Here is a 25,077-nt window from a genome sequence, read left to right as displayed (position 1 = left end):
AATAGGCAGAGTTCAGCACGGGGAGGGGAGGAACGAAGGGGAGGCTCAAATCTCACAAGAGGTAAGAGCACAAGTATCCTAAGTGACTTCCTTCTCTAGCACTGGACTATCACATCTGGGACATCGCACTTCTCTACACTACGTGCATGGCTGCTTCAAATTAACTCCCTCAGCAAAGTGTTACATATTTCTTGTAAAACCTCAGCTGTCTTCTTCCATGCTGTGATCTCCCAGGACATCTCAGCTGGTTTTGATGAGAGGATGCTGGGGAGAGAGGTGAGGCTGCGCTGGAGAGCTTGTTCCCTGCGCCTCCTCGCCCTGTGTCTGGCTGTATTCCTCTGCACCCACTTCTCCTCTGAGCTGAAGCGCAAGTCATTGTCTCAATCGGGGCTCATCGCTAAAGTGCAGAGCAGGGAGCCTGGCATAGAGGGGCACAACAGTAGAATGGAGGAGGTGCCCAGCAAGCGGCAGGTCATATATGTGAGAAGGGGCAGCAAAAATGGAAGCTACGGAAGACAAGGTAGCAACCCCAATGTGCGCAAAAGAGACACCTTAAAGGTCAGTGACACTTATTGGGAAAATTGCCCATTTTAATGATTTAGTTCTCCAAGTATTTGTGATTCCTGCTAAAGACAGTATACATTTATACATATGCTACGTATTTAATTTACATAATTGTATTGATTAACTGCTTACTTCTGCTGAGACAGGTATAAGTTAGTGCTAAGTTCTTATTTATACTATGTAGTGGTAAAAGGCTGACAGAAATATAGAACATTTATTTCAAGTACACATATGCTGAAACTGATAAGAGAAGTTTTTCTTTTCAGATTGATATATTTTAATTGGATTTTTGCTAGTTAATTTACTAGATACCACTTTTCTTGTTCTCTATGCTGAAGGTATTTTTCTGTATGTCTTAGTTTTCATTGACCTGTGGGTCTGTCTGATACATGACTGGAGGACTTTTATGGCCACCACAACTTTGTTTGATGCAAAACATTTTAATAGTGTTTGACCCACGGGTATCTAGTTATAATATATATATATATATATATATATATATATATATATATATATATATATATATATGTATATGTGTGTGTGGCCTACAAGCAAACACCTGGGGGTCTAGTTACTAAATTGCGATTTAACAAAGTGGAGATGTTGCCTACAGCAACCAATCAGATTCTAGTTATTCATTTAGTATATTGTACAAAATGACAGATAGAATCTGATTGGTGCTGTAGGCAACATCTCCACTTTTTCAAACCTGCAGTTTAGTAAATATACCCCCTGGACTTCATTGTTCTATATATATACATATATATATATATGGTTCTATTAGAAATTCCACTGATATGTATGCAGTACTTAGTAAATATTATTGTTGTGTATATAGATAACAGCACAGTGCAATTTCTTATTCATGATGTGGGGTTTAATTTTTAGAATCTATACATTTTCTTTGTTTATGAAATTACCCTTAATTTAAATTCTCATTTTATGTGTTTTTATTACTTCTTAATATCTTGATAACTGTAACACTTCAGTTCAGTATGGTGGGTGCAATACTCAGTATCTGTTTTTGTTTTGTAAGTGGGAACAACTGCCCATTGTCACTTCCCATTCTGCATACAAATCTCAGTTTATTTCCAATTTGTTTAAGTTTTTCTGTAGACATAATATACACAGATCAGCCACAGCATTAAAACGACTGACAATTGAAGTGAATATCATTATCTTGTTACAATGGCATCTGACAAGGGGTGGGATATATTAGGCAGCAAGTGAACAGTCAGTTCTTGAAGTTGATATATTGGAAGCAGGAAAAATGGGCAAGTGTAAGAATTTAAAAAAACTTTGACAAGAGCCAAATTGTGATGGCTAGAAGACTGGTCCAGAGCATATCCAAAACGGCTGGTCTTGTGGGGTGTTACCAATATTGATGCAAAGACCAGCCTGTCTGGTCCAATCCCACAGAAGAGTTACTGTAGCACAAATTCCTGAAAAAGTTAATGCTAGCTATAATAGAAATGTGTAAGAACACCCAGTGTATCTCTGCTTGCTGTGTATGGGGCTTCGTAGCTGCAGACTGATCAGAGTACCCATGCTGACCCCTGTCCACAACAAAAAGCCTACAATGGGCACATGACCACCAGAACTGGACCATAGAGCAACGGAAGAATATGGCCTGGTCTGATGAATCATGTTTTCCTTTATATCATGTTATCATGTGGATTGCCAGGTGCATGTGCGTCGTTTCCCTGGGGAAGAGATGGCACCTGGATGCACTATTGGAATAAGACAAGCCTGTCAGGGGCGCACCCGAGGGAGGGGGGTAGGGGAGTTCCTAGTCCCCAGAAACCCTTGTCCTCCCTGGGGTGCCGGATTCTTGTAGTGACTGGCCCCTGGATCGCTTCCCCTGCTGTGTGTATACAGCACTCTGTGGGGGGAATTCAGTGCCCACCCCCCGAATTAGCGCAGCGTTAATACTACTACCGTTATTACGGTAGTTTTAACACAACTTTCTGCTCGCAGCAAAAAGCCAGCGTTGAAACTATCGTAACGGTAATTAAGCACATTATTACTGTAATAACGGTGATAATGTGCAGACCGCGTTTTACCCGTAACGCGAACAATTTCATTTCTCCCCTATGACCTGCAGTCTGGGCCCCGCCCCTTCCTCCCACCCGGCCAGCATGTGTGTGATGCAGGAGGCAGAAGAAGAAGGTACGAGAATCTGTGTTTTTGTGTGAGTCTGTGCTTGTCTGTGTATGTGACAGTTTACATGCCTGTGTGTTTAACCCTCTGTGTGTTTGTGTATGTGTGACTCTGTGCTTGTCTATGTATGTGACAGTTTACTTGTGTGTTTGTGTATGTGTGACTCTGTGCTTGTCTGTGTATGTGACAGTTTACATGTCTGTGTATTTGACCCTGTGTGTGTTTGAGAGTGGGACCCTAACCTGCCTAAATTGGGACAGATAGGAGATATGCATTTGTGATATAGTTTGACTATTCTAGTTAGATAATTACTAGTTGAAATAAGCCACAAAACTATAAATTGCTAATCAGCTTGTGCCAAAAACCAATTTCATCATTAATTTCCATGAGGCAGCAAACACTGAATATATATTGTGTACATTATTGTATACATTAGCATACAAAACTATCACCTAAAAGTACAATACATACAGGCCACCTAGTCTGAGTAGCAATACAGTGATTTTAATGTCCGTACAGTATAACATTTGACCATGTCTGAAGAATTCAGCTTGTGTGATACAGCAATGGTAAACAAACAAGCAACTTATATAGGATTTTACTTAAGAATACTCAGTAAGCAGGGTTTGTTACTATAGGAACATATACAGCACATGACGTTTATGTTAATGAGCAAGGTTGTAAAGCGTACAGGAGCATGTTGGGATGTGCTTAATTTCAAGAATGATCTATAATATAAATGTCTAGTGGCGTGTGTTAGTCTGTCTGTGTGTGTGTGGAAAAAATAAAACCAAGCTGCAGCGCCACCTGCTGGGCGGAGTTATACACTGACCTACTAAATTCTTAGTGTGTGTGGGGAAAAAAATTCAGAAAGGGCTGAAATTTGGTATACTAAGATGTTTTTAATTTGTTAATTTAGTTTGTTAATTGTTAAAAGTGTTTATAAAGATTTTAAAAAAAATATATATATATTTCTTGAAGGAGAAGTGACAGTTGGGAGTGGTTGGTGGTTGCCGGGGGTGACAGTGGGGAGTGGTTGCCGGGGGTGACAGTGGGGAGTGGTTGGTGGTTGAGGCCTGGGCTATGGCCCAAATGCATGACAAGAACCTTTTTAACATCTTAAGTAGCTTGATTTGACTAGAATGCATGAGTATCATGCACGGGTTAACTTGTTCTCTATATGCAGCATTTATGCTTAACAGCATCTAAGCATTTAGTTGTATGTATAATTGAAATAATCCTCAATAATCTTTCAGAACATATGATGTTTGGCCACATTTACTATGACTGCAGTGTGTCACTTTGCTTATCATTTATTGTAATTATAACTGTTTATTTATTCAGTTCTTAGTGTCATGTATTTAGCTGCACACTAGACATAGCAAGGTATATGCATTTTGATGGACCAATGGAATGTTTTAAATGTTGTAAAATTATAGCCACTCCCCCACACATGCTGGTTACACCCACTAGTGGCGTGGAAATCCCCCTCCTCAATTCCTGCGTTTGCCCCTGAGTGTGATATTCTGGACAATGTTCTGCTGGGAAACCTTAGGTCATGGCATTTATGTGGATGTTACTTGACACATCTCAAACCGATCGAGTATCTGTGGGAGCCTTCTCAATCTGGGATGTGCTGGAAAAACAATTACATTTCTACATTAAAATGAAACCGGCTTTGTCTAAACAATAATCTTTTGTAATTTTAGCTTCTGAAAAAATCATTCATTCTGTTGAGAATACTAAAATCACAAGGAAGGCAGTATTTTGATTGAGTTGGCTGAATCCCAAGGATGTTTGATTATTGCTAAACATCCTTAAGCTTCACCCAAATCCCAAACCAAATTATTATCTTTTATTATGTGACATCTTCCTGGGCTGCTAGGCATCAATTTGAATAAAATAATGATGGGCAAAAGTAGGGGAGACTGTGGTGTGGTCAAAGTGACTGCTAGCACTTAACAGGCGGACTTTTTACTTTAATATCATACAAGGGGAGGAGAGAGGAAAATGTGTAACGGGGGCACTCACTTTATAAATGAAAATTTACTTATAAACGTTATTGATATTTTATCAATAAGGTTTATAAGTGAATTTTAATTTGTCCAGTGAGTGCCCTCGTTACACATTTTCCTCTTTCCTCCCCTTGTATGATATTGCTGTAGTATATGTGGAGAGTGCACCTTCCCTTTAATATCTTGGATAAATAAGCTTTATAGCAAAAAAATATGTCTATAAGTACAAATACCAAGGGGAAAGTGGATTTACCCAGTGCAGTATATAAACGTTTGGACTTTTTACTTTATCCAGTACTATCTGTTCACACATTCATTATCCTATTTAGTACACATGTATAAATGTGCTTTTATGTATAATCACATCGGTGCACTGTTGGGCCACTGTCTGGCTAGTCTGACAATTTGCTTTACAATGTATCAAGTTTACATTTGAAATCATGAATTCATAGGGGGGGGAATTCAATTCCCCCCAAATTTCCGTTATTACGGTAGATTTAACCCGGCTCAGGGAGCTGCGTGCAAAAAGCCGGCGTTGAAACTACCGTAATAATGGTAATAAAGCGCAGGCCGCGTTACTTTTACTCGTAACATGGCCAATTGAATTCCCCCCATAGTTAGAAATAGGAACTTGATAGTCCATTATGAAGTAATGCTAGACCATAATTTATCAGTCTGTATTACTTTTCAGTATAATAGCAGTTTCATTTGACATTTAAAGACATTTTAATGTCAGTCACAATGCAGTATTCATGTGTTTCAGACTGCATGAAAAATAAAGCAAATAGTTTCGGGCTGTTCACTTCATGCTGGCTTGTGCTTTTAGGGCACAGCATTTGGTATTTTTCTGTGCTCTTGCTCATTTTGCATATATTAGCCAGTTAAACAAATTTAAAATGTGTAAAAATACATTATACATTAAATTTATGACCTCAGCATGGCAGCCAATATGTAACACTGCAAATCGCAGATGTACATCATGAAGTACGGCTGCAATTTACTATGCTGACGGTGCTCTGGGACGCCCGGCATAGACCGCCCCATCCTCAATTAAGTAATTTTACTTGCAGCGGTAGCCTAACGCAAACAGGGAAAGTGCTATGTGCATGTGATTGCTGTTTACATTCAAAAAGTATCATGTTGCAGAACATATATTACTTGTAACTTTTTGATGTAATCTAGTTAAGATAAAGGTTTGAAAATGGGGAAAGTTTTTTTTTCTCCCAAAGCACAACAGACTTCATGTCAGTAATCCCATGAAAGGACGTCCCAATCTGTCTGTCTCTTTTAGTGCTCAGTCAGATGGGTCCTGTTTCTGAGAAAAGTGCTACATTGGAAATTCTGTAGGTACTGGGATCATTTGCATTTCAACAGAAAAAACAGAAGTCATCTGCAGGCAATGATCCCTGGGTCAATCAATGACCTCTGCAGAACTTCAGACTGCTTTTTTGTATCTTGTTCCAAATGGAAGACAACATGAGAAAATGCCCTAAATACTTGCTCTGCTCTGTCTATCGTATTTACCAGACAGTAGCTTATAACTGAGAACAACAGCTTGCTCTCTACTACATAGCAAATGTAATACAACACAATGCATGGGTATGGGAACTTTTACTTATATTTTTAGAATGTAACAAACTTTTCTAGATAAAGCAAATTGTATTTTATGTTTAGTGATCATTTAATATTTGAGTTGTATGGCAGATCTCTCTGATTTATAAATACAAATAAACAGATAATCTCAATGCAATAAAAGTAGGTTATTGTTTCTGTTTAACTAAGTGTAAGATAATTAAAACATGTGAACGATCTATTTAATCTTGAGGGTCATTTAAATTGCTGACGATAAAACAACACACAAAACCTACTGCCAGATGCAAATGCTTCATTTTCCAGGTTATTGCCTTACCCCAAGGCAAGAGGAGTTAATTACCTGTAAGGCTGTGTTAATACGATGCTAAACTGTGTTTTGTAGTTTAGTTTTACATGAAAGCTTATCACACACTTTGTGTATTTGTCTTTCTAAAGGAGTTCAATATGTACTTATTGTGCACTTATTGAGTGGTTAAGAAGTGCTTAAATAAGTGGTCAGGAAGCAGGAGACTATTTGTTTTAGTTTCTTAATAATAAATTGAACTTTATCTTTATTACAGACAGAGCTGGGAGAGTCCTTATGTCTATTGCCCACACCACCGTCTCTCTACCCCCGCCCCCTCCTGACTGAATTAGATCTCTATGGACATTTTTCGGGCTACAAGGTCAATCCGGAGAAATCTGAGGTTTTAGACTTCTATATTACAGCATCAGAAAAATCTATACTAGAGTGGTTTTCCATTCCAATGGCATCTCTAAAAAATCAAATATCTAGGAGTTTTTATTACTAAACAATACCACCATCTTTTCCAAGCAAATTTTCCATGCATTCTTGCCCAGATAAAGCAGGACCTCGCCACGTGGTCACACTTATATATTTTCTGGATTGACCGTATAAACGCTGTTAAGATGAATGTCCTCCCCAGGCTCCTATACCTCTTCCAGACCCTGACTATACGTGTTCTCCCTTATGTCTTTAAGTTTTTACAGTTTCAGGTATCTCATTTCATCTGGTCAGGAAAGCGTCCTCAAGTCCGCTTCCCGGTTCTTCGGAGGGCTACACGAGGAGGGGGTCTGGGCATCCCTGATTTTCATCGCTATTACCTCTCTGCCCAGCTCGCTCAGTGTGTCCTATGGTGTAGTTCTGACAATACCAGAGTTTGGTCTCGTATTGAGGCTGAGAGTCTGGGAATGCTTTCACCTTCTTCTTTCCTCTGGCTCCCAAGGACTCAGCGACCAAAACGCTCCCTTCTTCACCCAGTCAGTTCCCTATCAATTTGGGACTCCATCCCAAAAATGTGGCCTCTCTCCTCACCCCTTCCCAATGCTGCCGTTATTTAACTCCCCTGACTTTTCTCCTGGACTCACTCCTAATATATTTCAACCAAGGCTCTCACGGGGTGTCAGATATCTCAGTGACCTCACCTCCACTATGACATTCCCTCAATATTCAAGTTTGCCTCCACATTACCTCAAAGTATTTCTATCAATATTTACAGATACAACACTACCATAATATCAAATCACGCCTTCGCTCCCGCTCTCTGACTACCTTTGAGTACCTTTGCTTACAGTGTATCTCTACAAAAGATCTAATTTCTACAATATATCACGTATTTGCCCTGTCCACTTCAGGCCTTAGAAAATCTCAAGGATTTGCTTGGGAAAAAGACCTTGGTGAAACTTTACTATATGAAGAATCGTCTGAAATTTATGAACATTCTGCCTCCAGTTTGATTTGTGTCAAAATAAAAGAAAATGTTTGCAAGGTGATGTACCGGTGGTACTATGTGCCCTCACGTCTCCATAAGATCCTCCCGGGCTCTTCTGACCTGTGTTGGTGGGGTTGCTCCCAGGAGGGTACCTTCCTCCTGGTGAGGTGTCCAAGGCTTACTCGCTTTTGGACTTAGGTTAAGCAACTGATTCAATCGATCCTTCAGATTGATATTCCTCCCCCTTTATCTCCTAACCTTGGAAGCACCCTCGGCGACCCATCAGAACAAGTTAGCTCGGCATATCATCTCGGCAGCTACCTGCCAAATCGCTGCTGACTGACAGCAACAGCCCTCCCACTCCTCCAGGCCATTATTAATGGGGTATGGCAGACTCAATACATGGAATGTAAGACCAGCTTTATTCGCAGTTCTTTGAGAGCCTTGACCAATGTGTGGGACCCATGGCTCTCTTTTTTTTTCCAAGCCCACTCTCCTTGTGACCTCACCTGACTCCTCTCGCTATTCTTGCCTTGTCCTCCCATTTACCCTGATCACCACCACGGACATTAGCCACTCTTCTTCCTCTCTCTCTCTCTTTTCGTTTTTTTTTCCTGCCTATCCATTTTTTCCTTTCTTCTTTACCTTTCTGTTCCTTAATATACAATTCTTGGTCAACCTTTTTTTTCCTTAAATATTGATGTCACCTCTGTTTTTAGTGATCATCATCATCACCACCATTTATTTATATAGGGCCACTTATTCCGCTGCGCTGTACAGAGAACTCATTCACATCTTGTGACTACGCTGGTCATAGTTACTGTATGATTATTATGCCTATATTTTTGTGCTCTCAATGTTGGTTGTACTATGTTGTTTGACCATGTCAAAAATAAAACTTTTTATAAAAAAAAAAGAAAGAAAGAATGGTATAAAATGGATTAAACCAGATGCAAGTATTTAATTTATGCACCATTCAGAATAGGAACAGATACTATGAACTAATCAGGAAAATAATGGCTGTATTGTTGGGCTACAAGATCAATTCTAAAACCGAGGCAGGGACATGAGCAGGGTTTAAATAATTCCAGGAACGAAACGTTTAAGCCTGGAATTGTCTTGGAAAGTTGAGGAATTTGGCAAATATTCATTATCATGACTGTTGTCAATAGTGTAGAGCACTAACACACTCACATTGTTACTATATAAAATGTATACATTTTTTTAAACAGATGTTGAATAAACAGGGAACAGGGGACACACAAATAACAGAGAGAATACTAATGAAGGTCATTATACAAATAGATACTAGAAAGCCAAGTGTCTGCTTCATGTCAACAGTAATATATTTGTCCTTGGTTTGTCAATAGCTGCTGTAGTCAAGCAGTCCAAAACCTTGGCGTCCATGCTTTCACTGAGATTGTAGCTCAAAAGCAGATAAGAAACCAAACTCAACAATAGTATTTTCTTTTAAATGTCAGTAAATGCTGCAAGCATTTAAGAGCATTATTACAACATCCAAGAGCATGGCAAATGTTGCAGGCTTCATCTTTAACACAAGGATTCAGTGTTCTTTAAAATAAACGTGTGTGCCTGTGTATAGGCTTATTTTCTTTAATGAAAGTGACATATGAGGAAGTGAGCAAGATACTGGTCCAAAACTGTACTAAATGTGAGGGAAACACCCAGTCAACGGTGCTGATAACACAGACAGTGACTACCACAAACCAAAAAAAAAAGAAACTCACTTGCCCGACTCATAATAAATGGTGACTGACCTTAACAATGACACAACAAGTCTCCGACAGTGTGATAACAAATCACGATCAGCAATAAGAACGGCACGCTGTTTGGACATCATTTTAAATTGCAAACGTTATATCACTATTTTTAATGCGGCAATGCCGCTTCTCATCCGACCTAACTCTAACAATTGGGCTTAGCGTTAGGAATAGGGTTAGACTTAGGGTCACACTTAGGGTTAGGGCTAGGCATAAGAATAAGGTTAGGGACCCGGCATTGTCGCTTTAAAAATACTGATATAGAGGTCGCAATTTAAAATGACGTCAAAACAAGGTGCCATTTTTACTGCTGATAGTGATTTGTTATCACACTGTTGGGTACTTGTTGTGTCATTGTTAAGCTCAGTCATCATTATCAGTCGGGCAAGTGAGTTTCATTTTTTTTGGTTCGGCCTACTGCCTGTCGTTTACAGCACCTCCGTACATTCGTACCCCACCCACATATACAGTGGCTTGCAATTTTGCAGTTTCAATGTTGGGTTATAACAAAGGTATTTAAATAATGGTAAAATTAAAAGAATACAACCATGACAATTTTTATAGATGCAATGGTCTCCACTGCAATTCCTGGAAGTTTATTTCACTCAGTCTCACCCAAAAAATCTCAAATAGACATTAGTCATATTGATTGGACTTTTTACATTTTGGAATGAATATTGCTATATGAAAAGAATTGGCGGAAAGTGACTTATATTAAAAACAAAAACAACTGATATTCCAAAATGCATATTGAACAATTCCATGATCTTATGAGTTTTCTCTTGTATGAAAACTATTTCCTGAAACCTGGCTCATTGTACAGACAACAAGTGACTATAACCGTCATTTTACACTTTTCCAATTGGATTTTTATAATGGACTTATAATGATATTTACTTACAAAATTATTCCTACGTCAATACTTTCCAAGCCTTGTTTTCAGCTGCAGCCTAGCGACCCTTTGAAAATGTTTTGTTTATTTGGAATTTTCTTTCCTGTATTTATTTAAAAAATTCTTTTTTCTCCTCCAGCCCTTTTATTAGAATTTAGTGCTCTTTGATCACCTTTGTTTGCTTATTTCTTAGAGGTACGTGTACGAACGGTGGATCTCATTTTGGAAATTCACTGGATCCACACCAAAACAAGAAGACCTTGGTTTTGCACTGGTCCACCCAGAGCACTTCAAGGTGTGGCGTCTACCCTCTGCTCTCAGGAAATACCTTCACAAACTAAAAGTTCATCTAGGTTTACTTGAGACAGAAAAATCTGGAGAGCCGCACTCTGTAAAAGTGTAGACAGCATATCAAGTCCAGCCTCCTACCTCCTTCGAACCAGCCCTTAATTAAATTAAACATTTCTGTTTTTTCTCCTATTATACTTAATTTAGCCTGATTAGTAGCTAACATTATTCATGAGAAGCAGGCAACATCGGGATAGTCGTTATTACATGTGTCACTTTTGTGTTTTTGCCCCTAGAAATGCATTTTTCCACTGAGGTACAATTAGAAGGTGCAAAATGCATTCCATTAAAAGAGCTTGTCAGGCGCCGTCTCCGCACCTTCTATGGGTGCCAGAGACGGACACCCTCTGCCCGCAGCTCAAGTCCCGTTGCTAGGCAACATGACGCGGTCACGTGATCCCGGCGCTCGTGCATTCGCAATCCGCCGTCTTTGTTGCTATTTCCTTCTGCCAGAGTATTGGTTCTATTCTGCTCCAGCGTTATTGTTGCTCCTGATTGTCTCCTGTGTTCAGAGTACCTTGGCTTGTTTGACTACCCCTCTGGATCTCCCTTTGTACTTCACTGCCCGTTCTGGTACTGACCCCTGGACCATTCCTGATTACTCTTTGTCTTTTCTCCGTGGTACTGCGCTTCTCTGGTTTTGACTCGGCCTGTCTGACTACGCTCCATCCATTGCACTGGTAACTATCTTGGAGAACCGCGACCTGCGCACCTCACGCAGCAAAGCCCATACTTCCTTGCGGGGGTCCCTGGTGAACACCGGTGGTGCATTAGACTCCCCGCCTCCCAGCTTAGTAGCGCCAATACCAGTCAGTGGTAATTCTATTGAAAACGTGACAGAGCTAATGCAAAATTCAAGTGTTTTGTAGAGCGAAAAACTCTGCACTCTTCGGCAAAGCTAGAAACAGTCCTAAAAGTGATCCATTTCCACTCATTTTTTCAGTAATCTAAATAAAATGATGTTTTATTGTAAGAGCACTGCTGCATCTACTCCATACTTAGAAGGAACGCCCTCATCCTGCCAAACTACTGCCATTAATTTCCAGCATCTTGCTCCACAAACCCATGTGCTTCGATGATAATCTACATGTACCTGTATAACCTGAGATGCACAACACGACCAAGGAGTGTTTTGCGCTGCACCTTGGCCATTTTGCACTTTGGAAATTAAGTCCACTGATCAGTTCACTGTCTATTCTTGTTTTCACTGTCCGTACAATATTAAAGAGGGGGAGTCAGGGTAAACACAGAAATTATAAGCCAAAGGAAAAAATTGTGCCAAAGGAAACTGAGCACCACAATATGAAATGATATCATCAGGCACCACCATGGTAGTATTGTAATGAGCTGATTTAGGCAGATCATCGATGTGATCCACTGCAATGGAGCCGCATGGTCAACGGGCCACTGGGACTGGTTGAGGCAAACCATAAGGTGAGTGTTGGGGCACCTTTACACAGTCACAAACCGCACGTGAACGGACATGCTGAGCCCATTGAAAACTATGTGATGACATCTCTGAATACATCAAGATAGTAGTGATAATGGGAGGTAAAAAAGGTAATAGAAGAACCATCCAGAATTAGTCTGGTATTAGCAGGTAACCTGAAGAGATAAAACTGGTATTGTGATGCAGGGAATCAGCATTGTCAGGCCAGCCAATCTATGATTGAATTGTTGATTACTAACTAAAGAAAGCCAAGGATGACAGAGGAAAGGGAGAGTCAATGATTTGCTGTCAATATATTTATTTGAAACACACAATTTGAGGAGAACAGTTTTATGAGTAACCAGATCGCCATTCAAAAAGGCGGCATTGTAATAATGTATGGGTCCTGGTTGTGTTTACTTTATACGGGGAATTGTCTTTTGGTACACGAAAACTCGATCCATAAATTCCAGAGTCAATTAGAGCATTGTGCTATACTGCAGCCTATATTCAGGCATAATGGGCCTATATGGAGCCAAAATGGGCTGTTTATTGTGGCATTACAAGTCTCTGTACAGCCATAAAATCATGCTGGCAACGACCCAAGTCAGTTTTGGTATTCTACAGTAAATCCATAGCATTCAGTCACAATTAACTGTTATCTGTTTAGTGCAATGGAAGCAAACATCTGCCTGATTGCTATGGTCTTAATGAAAATATATACATTATTTCTGATTTTGGTGCTTCAAAAATGATGATAAATTTGCTTATGTATTCAGGTCACATATAAATTGCTTAATTGTACAGTTTCATTAAATCCAAGAAACTGAAGCTGTGCAATGTGTCTTTGTGGAAATCCGTCATGTAGGAAGGTAAATAATAAGTTAATATAGACTGCAATCGGGTAAGAACTATTGAAACGACTAACAGCAGCAATCCCATGAAAAAGTTAGGTAAATTTTGTAACATAAAACACTTTGGCAGACTAGAAGAATGTTTGTGTTTAGCAATTTTCCTTAGTTTGTTTCTTTCTGCTATTATTATGCACAATTCCATGTAGTGCCATGACAACCTCAGTCACATGGCACATTATGTAGAGAGCATTAAGGCTTTGGTATGACCTTCTGAGCTTTGTCTGCTCTTTGTACTATGAAATCCTCCCTTCATGCCTTCACATGACATGCTGAGAACCTGTGTCTATATAACTAACTCTCAGGCATACTTTTCAACCCCCAGAGATATTTTGAAAAGGAGATAATGATTTCTAGAAGATAAAATTGACTTCAAAAGGTACTTAACTTGCTATTTGAAGAAAATAAAACAACTTTCTATGGGGGATTGCTAGTTTTTTATGCAACTGAAGATTTGTCTGTCAGCCTGTGAAGATAATTGAGAACATGTGCCAAGCTGAATACATGCTTCTCTCCCACATGCCAGGTGTGTCTGCAGACACAATTCACTGACTCATTGTCGATAAAGTTGCTGACAGCTATAATTACTGCTGTCAAAATCCACTGTAGTTCTTTTTTTACCACCTCAGGAGGTGGTTTTAAATGCATACATTTTGTTACGAGGTAGGAATCTGAATATCCCTTTAATAACTATGAAAGCAAACTTTCCACTTTCTTATTATCCTGAACCAAGGTATATGTGACATATAAACTCATTTAAGAAAAAAGTGGATTTAAAATTAACGTTTATAGTCATTTTGCTTCTCCACTGAAAGTAGATTTGACTTATCTAAAATATTAGTACTATGTATTATAGATATATTATATTAATATTAAGCTTTTATAACTAACCTCTCACATAATAAAGTAACAAATATTTATTACATTTATATATTTATCCTTCACTGTGTTGATGCGTTAGATAATGCTGGGAACTAAATAAATAAACACTGTATTTGTGTCAAGTGCAACAAGCGTCAGGTACTACATAAAATCTGTTTTCCTAATTTTCCAGTTCCCTGTTAGTCATTCTAGAATGCTTCAGTGACCTAATGTTTCATGATACACTTTCTAATTCATGAGTGATAAAGGTTTTGTCAATACATGCCTCTCTTTCTCCTCCAAGGTGCCCCCAGCCTCAGTACAAGCCACTTTTTGCTTCTGGGTTAAATACATTATGTGAACAAAAGCTGAGTGACAAGGCAGACAAGTGAATCTATGTAAAAGACAGTAGTTTATCTGCCTGGGGGGTGTAAGGTGTCACAATCAAGATAAATGTTCTTGCAGAATAAAGGTTTCTTTAGCACTCTTATTTTTACTGCTATTTGGAAGTGCCTCTATGCAAGCTCTTGGCATGACCATTTGTGGGTTTGTGGGCATAATTCGTAAATGTGCAATCCAAACAAAAAGTTAATATGTCAATTCAGATTGATGACTTAAACCCATACTTACCTACTTTCTTCAGCTCCCTTCCGGGAGCCAGCCAGTGGAGGGGGGCGTGAAGGGGCGGGGTGGCCGAAATCGCGTCATTTCGGCCCCGCCCCCTGTGACGTCATGACGCAAATTGCGTCATTTGACAGCGGGGGCGGGGCCAAACGCCGCGATTCACCGGGAATCGCGGCGTTTGGGATCTAATTCTGCCCACTTCACTAGGAAGTGGGGTACTTCCTAGTGAAGTGGGCAGAATTCGGGAGATTGCCACACTCGCCCGGGAGTCCGGGAGACTCTCACAAAATGCGGGAGTCTCCCGGACATTCCGGGAGAGTTGGCAAGTATGCTTAAACCACTTTACGGCATTTCCCTTCATTAGTTTTAAGTTTTCTATTTTGCTCCTAAACTACTGCTTGTTGTAGCCTCATTAATATATTGTATTCTTAAGTGAATGTGTCAAAATCCTATATTTTTTTGTTTTTATTACGTTTGGAATTGAACCCCTAAATTTTCTTTCCCCACATAAATTGCTTCTGGATGGGGCAAAATGCACCCCAGTGAAAAAAAATGTCCAAAGCCCAGTTAAAAGATAAAAGTAATTTTATGGGGTAAAGGGGCTCTGCAGCTTCATGATAGTCAAAAAGCATTGCCCAATATTTCAAATTTCCAATCCTGACGTTCCTGCAAATATCTTAACACAAAAAGTTTGCATGTGGATAAAATACAATGATTATTTATTCATTTATTTTATAGCATATTCCGCAGTGCTTTACAAGCTTTGAAACATACTCAGTAATTTAGCAAAACTGAGCATTAATAAACAGACAGATGTTAGAGCGTCTTTCTTGTAAGCTTACAATCTATAGGAAAGTATGAGTTCTAACATGAAGTTTAGTGCTACGTGCTGCGTATTGGTCCAGCCAACTTGCCATGAGAAAAATTGCGTAGTGGGGGAGTCACATAGAAATTATTGTTTAATGCTCAGCAGGTTGAGTATAGAAAGAGAATAAATTTAAGTTTTGCATTAAATATGTAGAGAGATGGTAATAAGATATAATATTTTAGGGAGTTAAAGAAAGTGCTTCAGGAATTTGATAAGCTTGTCTGAAGATGTGTGTGTTCAGGGAACGCTTGAAGGTTTGGAGGCAAGGGAAGGTCTGTTTACAAAGGAGGGAATTCCACATAGTGGATGAAGTGTAAAAAAGTCCTGTAGCTGGGGATGAGAGCAGGTAATTAGTGGAATGAGAGGCACAGATCTTTGTCAGAGCATAAGGATGTTACGAGCCGCGGCGGCTCTGGGCACCACCGCGACTCGCTCCCCTATGTTTCCTGGCATCCCGGCCGTCGTCATGACGACCGGGACATCACTTCCGCCTTACCCCGACCGTTGCCTTGCCGGTCCTTATGTGTAGCGCCGCGTCCCGGCATCCAGGACAGCCGGGCGCATGCGCAAATTAGAGATTAACCAGCTGGCCCATTACCCTTCCTGTCCCTCGGGCATTTTCTATTGGCCAGTGCTAGTATATAAGGCAAGGAGGGACAATCCTCCCCTGCCGGTTATAGTTCCTGCTTTGCTGCTGACTAGTCTGCTGTGTTCCTGGTTTCTGTTTCCATTGGATTGATTACTTGTTGCCGACCTTTTGCCTGATTCCTGACTTTGTTTGATTGCCTGTGCCCCTAGACCTTTTTGCCTGGACTCCTATGCTGCTGATTTGCCTGTGACCTCTGACCCCGGTTTTGTGTACTGGATATTCTGTCTGCTGCCGGTCTCGACCCTTGCCTGGACCTCACTCTGCTATTGCTCCTATACTCTATCGCTGGGTTCTCCCCAGTCAGCGCACAATTCACGACCCTCAGCTGTCTGCGGCCAAGTCTGTCCCCACCACTAGGGGCTCCAGCGAAAACCAGACTTCTGAGTAGACTCCGGGTTTTGTGTTGCTGGCTGTTGGGGTTCCTGACAAAGGAATTTGGAGATATTTTGAGACAAGAATAGATGCTTGTTGGTGCAGTTTTGTTAATGAATTTGTAGTAGAAGTATTTTAAATTGGATTCTGTAAAGGATAAGCAGGGCCCGATTAAGGGTCACAGCCGCCCTAGGCTACTACACTGGTTACCGCCCCCCTGCACCAATGTGTGGGTAAATAAAAAAAATAAATATATATATATATATATATACATAGATATATGTAAACAAAATTGTAAAACATTAATACATAAAACACACTTCATTATGCACTTCCTCTCTTACCTGATCTTGCAGCGTAGACTACCTGGTGTTCTCTTTTGCTTGTTCTTGGAGCGTTGCCATTGCTTGGCTTCTGAAAACTTGAGAGTCCTGTATTTAAAATGTGCAAAAATTGTATTATAGTGCCAAATTTTAACAAACCCTGAATGATACAAAACAACCCCCTAGTACAGACATAGACAATAAAATATATGAAATTTATTTACACTCATATAGTAACATTTACCAGCCCTGTCTATCTAGTATTTAGTATTCTAGTGACCGCTGAAACCACAGTCAGCATCCACATCACCGCCACACAATACAGAGATCCTTCCCCCACAAGCTATTTCATCACCTCCGCCACCAGCTAATTCATCCCCCCTATCGACCCGCAACAGACCCCCCTATCCAATTCATTAACCCCCCCTTGTAGCCAGTTCATTACCTCCCCATTTTCACTTCATTAATCCCCTCCCCTAGCCATTTCATTAACCCGCTCCATCCAATTCATAAGCCCCCCCTATCCAATTCATAAGCACCCCCTCTTGCCAGTTCATTAATCCCCATTTGCACTTCATTAATCCCCCCTAGCCATTCCATTAATCCCCCCATCCAATTCATAAGCCCCCCCCTATCCAATTCATAAGCACCCCCTCTAACCAGTTCATTACCTCCCCATTTTCACTCCATTAATCCCCCCTATCCAATCCATACTAGCCAGTTCATTAATCCCCCCCATATCCAATTTATAAGACCCCCCTCGTTAGCCACATTAGCCAGTTCAATTTAACAAGCTGCACTTACCTTGCTGTCTTCTGTTCCTCCTCTCACCAGCCGGCGCTTCTGTCATCTTCACACGCAGCTAACAGCCTCTGACGCTGTTAGCTGCACTGTCACTACGGGCGCGATCTCTGTGATTAGTGTGGTCACGTGAGATGTGAGATCTCACGTGACCACACTAAGCAATACACTGACTAACAGCAGAAGCTAACAGCTAACAGCATGAGATGCTGTTAGCTGCGTGATTGGGTATAGGAACATGCGGGACCGCCCCCTTGTGGACAGGGGCGGCCCCATCAGAGGAGAAAGAAGCCGATCGCCGGCATTTGAAGAAAAAAACAAAAAATAAAAAAAAACAGCTTGCTAGTGTGCCGCGCTGCGCCCCCCAGGACTCAGCGCCCCAGGCTGCAGCCTGGTTAGCCTAGTGGTTGATCAGGCCCTGAGGATAAGCAACCAACATAAGTATTGGAAAAGCAGAGCTGCATTAGTATTACATTTAGAAAGGAAAATAAATCTAGCTGCTATATTCAGTATGGATTGTAGGGATGAAAGTCTGTTGTGCGAAAGACCAGTAAGAAGCGAATTGCAATAGTCAATGCTGGACATTTTGAGGGCATGACGTAAAGCTTTTGTACTGTCTTGTGTGAGATACATACATATTGTGGAGATGTTTCTTAGATTTGTATGATATGATTTGCAGTCAGTATGGATGTGGGGGACAAAGAACATTTCAGAGTCTAATATGATACCTAGTAGGCAGCAAGAGTGAGTGTAGAGTTTATTATTGTGTGTAAACAAAAAATAGAGATGTCAGATAAGTAGCATGTGTTGGATGGTGGATTAATGATAAACTCAGTTTTTTTAAACAGAGAGTTTGAGGTGGCAAGAGGACATACAAGATGAAATGACAGAAAGAAATGCGGATTACCACAAATGGTGAAAGATCCAGACAATATTAATTTGGGTGTCATCCATATAGAGGTGATACTGAAACCCAAAGAAGATTATTCTTTTTCCTAGAGAAGACATATAGATAGAGAAAAGCAGAGAATCATTGACTGATCCTAGTGGTACTCCCAACAGCTAGAGGAATAGAAGTGGCGGTGGATACAGAAAACACTGAAGGAGTGCTTTGATAGGTAGAATGAGAAACAAGATAGAACAATGTCCTGCAAACCTATGAGATACAGCATTTGTCTGAGAAGTGCGTGACAAAGAGGTCAAGGAAAACTAAAAGTGAGTAGTTGCCTTTAAAGTTGGCAGTGATCAAAGCATTGACTACCTTAGTCAGTACAGTCTCTATGCAGTGGACATGAAAGCCTAACTGAACAGAGCCCAATTGTGTGAAGAAAAAAAATATGTGAGGCAATCTTTACAAGGCAAACATTACAAGAACCTTGGGGAGGAGACGTGGGACTTGAGAGATGGAGTGGTAATTTAAGAGAGAATTTGGGTCAGAATTATTTTTTATTTCAAAATAGGAATAGTAAATGAATGCTTGAACAATAATGGGAACATAATAATGGAGATAGAGAGGTTACACATGTTAGTTAAGGCTGAGGTGAGCACAGAAGACAGTGAACAACTGATATTGGAGGAGGTAGGGCTGAGTGGACAGGTTGTTGAATGGCAGGTGAACAATAATTAGAGACTTCGGACATGATTCATTTAGGAGAGCAAAGCATAAAAAAGGAGTAACTTTGCACATTGGCAAAACCAGGTTGCATTGGAGGAGGGGGGGGGTAAATTTAAAATGTGGGGACAGATTTATAGTTGGATAGGGCATGTCCTAGAGCAACTTTAAATTTCAGTTTAAAAATAAGCTATCAAGTATTTATGTGCTACATGAAAAAACAGCCAGTATTTAACTTGTGTTCAAAATAATAAACTAATTTGCACCCCTTGCATTGTAACATGGTTTGTCCAGTAGAAAATGTACTAATGAACATAATTTAGCAGGTTCTTGCTTGGGGGACAGAATTACATTTTGTATCTTGACAATGTTGTCCTTGAATTATGAAGCAAGATCTTGGGCAGTGATGGTGGTTGAGTGGGCTGGGTAGATTTTAATATATTAAAATAGCATTTGGGATCAGAAGAATGAGCAGAGATATTTTACAAATATTTGTTTAGTAATGTTCAGATTTTGTTAGAAATTGTACATAGCAGTTTATAAGAGGAGGTCATTAGAAGGCTTGACTAAGTGTGCACAGAGGTTACAGTGATGGATGAGAAGCGGCAGGTGAGCAGATGATGATCTGAGAGGGAGTAAGTACTGTTAATTGAAACCATAAACTGAACAAAGTCAGTATAAAATATGATAAATGTGGCTGTCACTTTGAGTAGAACAATCTCTGCACTAGAAGATGTCAAAAGAGGAGGTTAGAGAGGATAACGTAGAGGCAGAAGAATAATGTGGATCATCATACCGGATGTTGGAATCACCCAAGATAATGGTGCAGGAGTCAGCGGATAAGCAATGAGAGGACCAGGCTGTGAAATGTTCAAGGAATTGCTGGGGGGATCTAGGGGAACAATAGATCACAGGGACTGAGAAGGTGTTGAAAGGCCAGATATTATGCACTTCAAAATATGGGAACATGAGTGAAGGAACAGGTAAGGAAAGGAGGAGTCCACCCCCTTGTCTGCTTCAAGACCTGGAGGGGTGGGTGTGATGGAGATTACTGTGTAAATGGACTGCAGGTGAGGCAGTGTCTGATTATATGAGCCATGTTTCTGTTATTGCCAGAAGGTTCAGGTTGTTTGAAAGGAAGAGGTCATGGATGGAGGTCAGATTGTTACATTCCATTAGGCACATTTAAAAGATCTTGAAAGTAATGGGAGACAGGTGATATGCTGGAGTTTTGTGGGATTTCTATAGCTATTCATTTATTTCTGTATTATTGTTTCTTTCTATAGTGTCTCTATATTACTTGCTCTGTACAAAATCAGAAGAAAGTGCATGGGGAGGGGACATGGATTTGGTGACTGTTAAGGATAATTCCTCAGCGTGAAGAACAGACTATCATAATATAATAAATATTATTCTGTCTTCTCTCTTCTGTCTGGGTCCTCTCTGCACCGTTCCTCAGGTGTGACGTGATGTCATCACGTCATGTCACGCCTGACATTCAGTGGGAACGGAGCAGAGAGGAAGGAAGAGGGCCGCCGGCGTCGCGATCCTGTATGTGTTTTTTTTTAAAAAATAACCTGCTCCCCCCACCAATGAAGGGGGTGGAGCCACACACACACACCAGCAAAAAATAATGAAATAAATAAAAAATATAAAACATTTTAGGTTAAAAAAAACAAAAACAAAAAACAAGCAGCTGGCAGTGAAGGCCCGGGCCGGGCCCCCTGGCAGGTTTTGGCCTGGGTAATTAGTACCCGCCCACCCCCCTCGGCGGCCCTGCCTAAGGACCCCTAAATTACAACTAAAATAGAAAGTGCAGATAGCATGTACAAAAAAAAGCATTTATTGTTAGTTATTGTTTAAAACATAAGAATGAAAAAAAAATTAATAAATACCCATTGCTTATAAAATAAACACAGCATTATAAAACTAAATATCAATGCATATAAGTATATATAAGTACTCTGAAGTTGGATGTATATATACAGAAAACATGATCCTTTTTTTCCATGAGACAAACAAACTTGCAATCCTAGCACTAATTAACACAGCAACACTGTCTAGTCACCAGCCCACTAGTTAGACATTGATCGCCACGCCTCCAACTAAAACAGACACTTAAATACCTAACTTCCAACCAAGCACTAATCTACTTGTGTGAGTTTACACACTGTGTATGGCTGTCACCCCACACTGCAGCCTGTCACACATCCCTTTTATCCTGAACTGTCTTGGGGAATTGCTCTCTCTGCCACATGTCCCTCCCCATAGCATCGCTAAATATGGTGGCACAGACTTCTTTGATAAGGTTTATGCATTCTTATGCAGAACACTTAGTCTATAATCCATCGTGAACTGGAAAGGTTCTAGGGCCAAGAACCACCCGGTCACCTAGGCATTCACCTCCCCGTTGGTATGCATCCAACATGATCAATTACTAAGATGAATTTCCTGCCAGGCAAATAGTAATACAGGGCTTATTTGTTTGTCCAGACTCACTTTTTCCATTGTCGCATATATTTGCTCATGTGGTAATCTCAAATAAAGTATGGGGTTTTCAACTCTCTTATTGACTTGGGACAGAGCTGTCCCCAACCCAACATTACTTGTCTTCAGAATGAACCTTTGATTAAAGTCTGAAGCTTGCAGCAACGGTAAAGAACAAAGTGCTGATTAGAGATTAGTCCAGGCTGCTATAGCAGCATTTGTCCACACTAGTTTATCAGGGCCATACTTTTGGAGAATCACCATGAGTGAAGCAGCCCTAGTGACAAAGTGACTTACGAATCTCAAAAAAAACACACTAACCCTAAGAAGGTTCACAGTTGTGTTTTCCTAAGTGGCATCGACCAGTTCTTTACAGCTTCCACCTCGTCCAATTGGGGTTCCACCTGCCCCTGTCCCACTATGCAATCCAAAGTATTTAGCCCCTCTCATAGCCACTGTACATTTCTCTGGATTAGTGGTTAACCTGGCAGACCTTAAATATGCCAGTATAGCCTCTAAAATTGGGACTCTCAGTCCTGTGAATGAATGACAATATCATCCAGGTATGCAGAAGCATAAGTTGCATGAGGCCACAAACGCTTACCCATGGCCTGCTGTAAGATGGTAGGAACACCATGTAGACCAAAGAGAAGGATCTTATACTGGGAAAGGCCATCCAGGGAGGAAAATGCCATCTTTTGCTTGGCTGAAAGGGTAAGGGCGGTCTGCCAATATCCCTTGGTGAGATCAAGAGTGGTATACAATATATAGTCCAAATGGGAAATGCAGTATGATATTTGTCTTCTTTCTAGAGTAATTTTAGTCCAAATAAACAAATAAAAAAACCGAAAAATCCTCATAAAATGAGTCATCCGCTAGCTACAAATGACTAGACTACCCTTCACCACCAGCCTCCATCAAAAGCGCAGTGGATTCTCAAGGAAAAACCGGCTTTGAGCATTTTGCATGATAGTGGGCATGCCTTTACCCCCAAGAATAGGTCTCTATGTGCATATTCTTAGGGGCAAGGGTGGCCACCATATAATACAGAGATTATCCAAGTGACGGACATACTGTACACATCGCATCCTAGTAACTGCAATACAAAACAGAGAGCATCCTAGTTTTGTCATATAATACAAATAGAATCTTAGTGACCAATATACAATACAGAAAGCACCTACTGAGCGTTGTACAATACAGAGAGTATCCAAGTGATGACCATGTAATGCAAATCGATAGGGAATATATCCACCAACTCATAAGATGATGCCAGTGCAGTATGTTAGTGTTTCTCCAGCTGTGATGTCCCAACATATCCAGCTGCCAGGGTGTACTGGTACTTGTAGTCCCATTACAATTGAACAGGCACAGGTAGCCTTCCATTCATAACATAAGATCCCCAAAGTTTACATTCTGGGACTTTACAGTCTACTCAAGTCTGGATGATGACGTTCTAGGACCATGTACCAGCAGTGCTCTGGGACAAGGTACAGCCTGTGTCCTGCAGACAGGACAGAGACCCCTGAACCCAGAGTATGTGCAGCCTGTGACCCTGGGTAACCACCTCCCTGACCACTGCTGCCACCTGTGATAAAAGGGAGGAGGAGACCACACCAGAGAGGGGCAGGGAAAGGGGTAAGGAGAAAAGGGAGGGATGAACGGATCAGGAGATAGATTTTTGTTATCACCATCCCAAATCTTACCGCTGTTTATAGTACCATTATTACTGGAGAAGACCCCCACTGGCGGTAAGTTCGGGATGTCTTGCGCAAAAAAAAAATCACCTTATCATTAAAAAAAATTGTTTGCAGTAGGGTTATTCGCACTTTGATAAATATGCCCATAAGTCAAATAAATGTCAAAGTGTAATTACTTTTTTCATGAAACTTTTGTGTTGGTCAGTAGAAAATCGTATTTAATTACCAGGAATAAAGATGTTTGTTTTACCTTTGCATGACCTATTGTTTAGCACACCTTATGCTTTCAAGAAAAAAATCTTATCTCACAGACCTGTTAGCAAAGTTAAACTCTTGGCTATGTTATTTAGCCTTTGACATTCAACTATATTTACATTGTGTCAAAATTTGAGAGATTATTAATTAAAGAACCTTTTAAAATTGAATTATTATTTGTTACATATTTTACTTAGTTGTTGAGTTTTGGATACACTATAAAACCATATCCCTTTCTTCCCTGCATTAATATATTTGGTATCACCTCTAACACATTTTTCCCCATACCTCCTCTGTAAAACATTCCACCTCCTCAGCTCTGTAGTAACAAATATCCCCTGCATTTTACTTACCTATCGTATGGCACACCTTCCAACATTAATATAGGTAAAATCTGGGCAAAATTAGCTCCGCCCCTGAACTGCTCAAGCTCTGACTGATCCTCCCAAAATGTCTACTTTATGGGTGAAGCTCCACCCATATCTGCACAAGTCCCACCCCTTTCAAGGATCATTATTTGGAACGGTCTCATTGAAATTGTGACCATTAGGAGGAAAGCTGTGGTGAGGGGCATTCAAGGCAACTTTGTTTGACTCGGATATGTCTCACTCACTAGACCAGTGGTTCCCAAACTTTCTCAGCTCGAGGCACCCTTAGGGTCACCATAATTTTTCCAAGGCACCCCTAAGCAAAAATAATTACCGGGTAGTCCCGTTTTTTAAGTAGTTGGGTCAAAATGACGTAAGATGTATTTAGACCCCTTCACCATCACATTGTGCCCCTTTATCATATCACTATGTGTCCCCCTCTTCGCCATCTCACACCCTGTGTCCCCCTCTTCGCCATCTTACTCTGACCCCCCTTCAGCATCTCTCTTGGTCCCCCTCCTTCAGTGTCTCTCTCTATCCCCCTCCTGTAGTGTCTCTCTGCCCTCCTCCTTCAGCGTCTCTCTGTCCCCCTCCTTCAGCGTCTCTCTGTCCCCCTCCTTCAGCATCTCTCTCTGCCCTCCTCCTTCAATGTCTCTCTGTCCCCCTCCTTCAGCGTCTCTCTGCCCTCCTCCTTCAGTGTCTCTCTGCCCTCCTCCTTCAGTGTCTCTCTCTGTCCCCCTCCTTCAGTGTCT

The 25,077-nt window shown here is 40.7% G+C and overlaps 1 protein-coding gene across 2 annotated transcripts in view; it reads left to right on the top strand.

The window, feature by feature from the left end:
• METTL24 (methyltransferase like 24) overlaps positions 1 to 25,077 on the top strand; it is a 77,732-nt gene continuing 52,655 nt past the window's right edge. The window contains exon 1 of one of the 2 annotated variants that reach the window (XM_075202913.1): positions 1 to 558. In XM_075202913.1, the coding sequence (XP_075059014.1) occupies positions 262 to 558 (297 nt within the window). In that variant the 5' untranslated portion in view covers positions 1 to 261. The remainder of the gene's footprint in view (positions 559 to 25,077) is intronic. The other variant, XM_075202914.1, reaches the window with a different exon arrangement.

This window comes from Mixophyes fleayi, chromosome 3 (genome assembly GCF_038048845.1).
Source record: "Mixophyes fleayi isolate aMixFle1 chromosome 3, aMixFle1.hap1, whole genome shotgun sequence".
Lineage (NCBI taxonomy): Eukaryota > Metazoa > Chordata > Amphibia > Anura > Limnodynastidae > Mixophyes > Mixophyes fleayi.
This window is presented reverse-complemented; position numbering and strand designations above follow the sequence as displayed.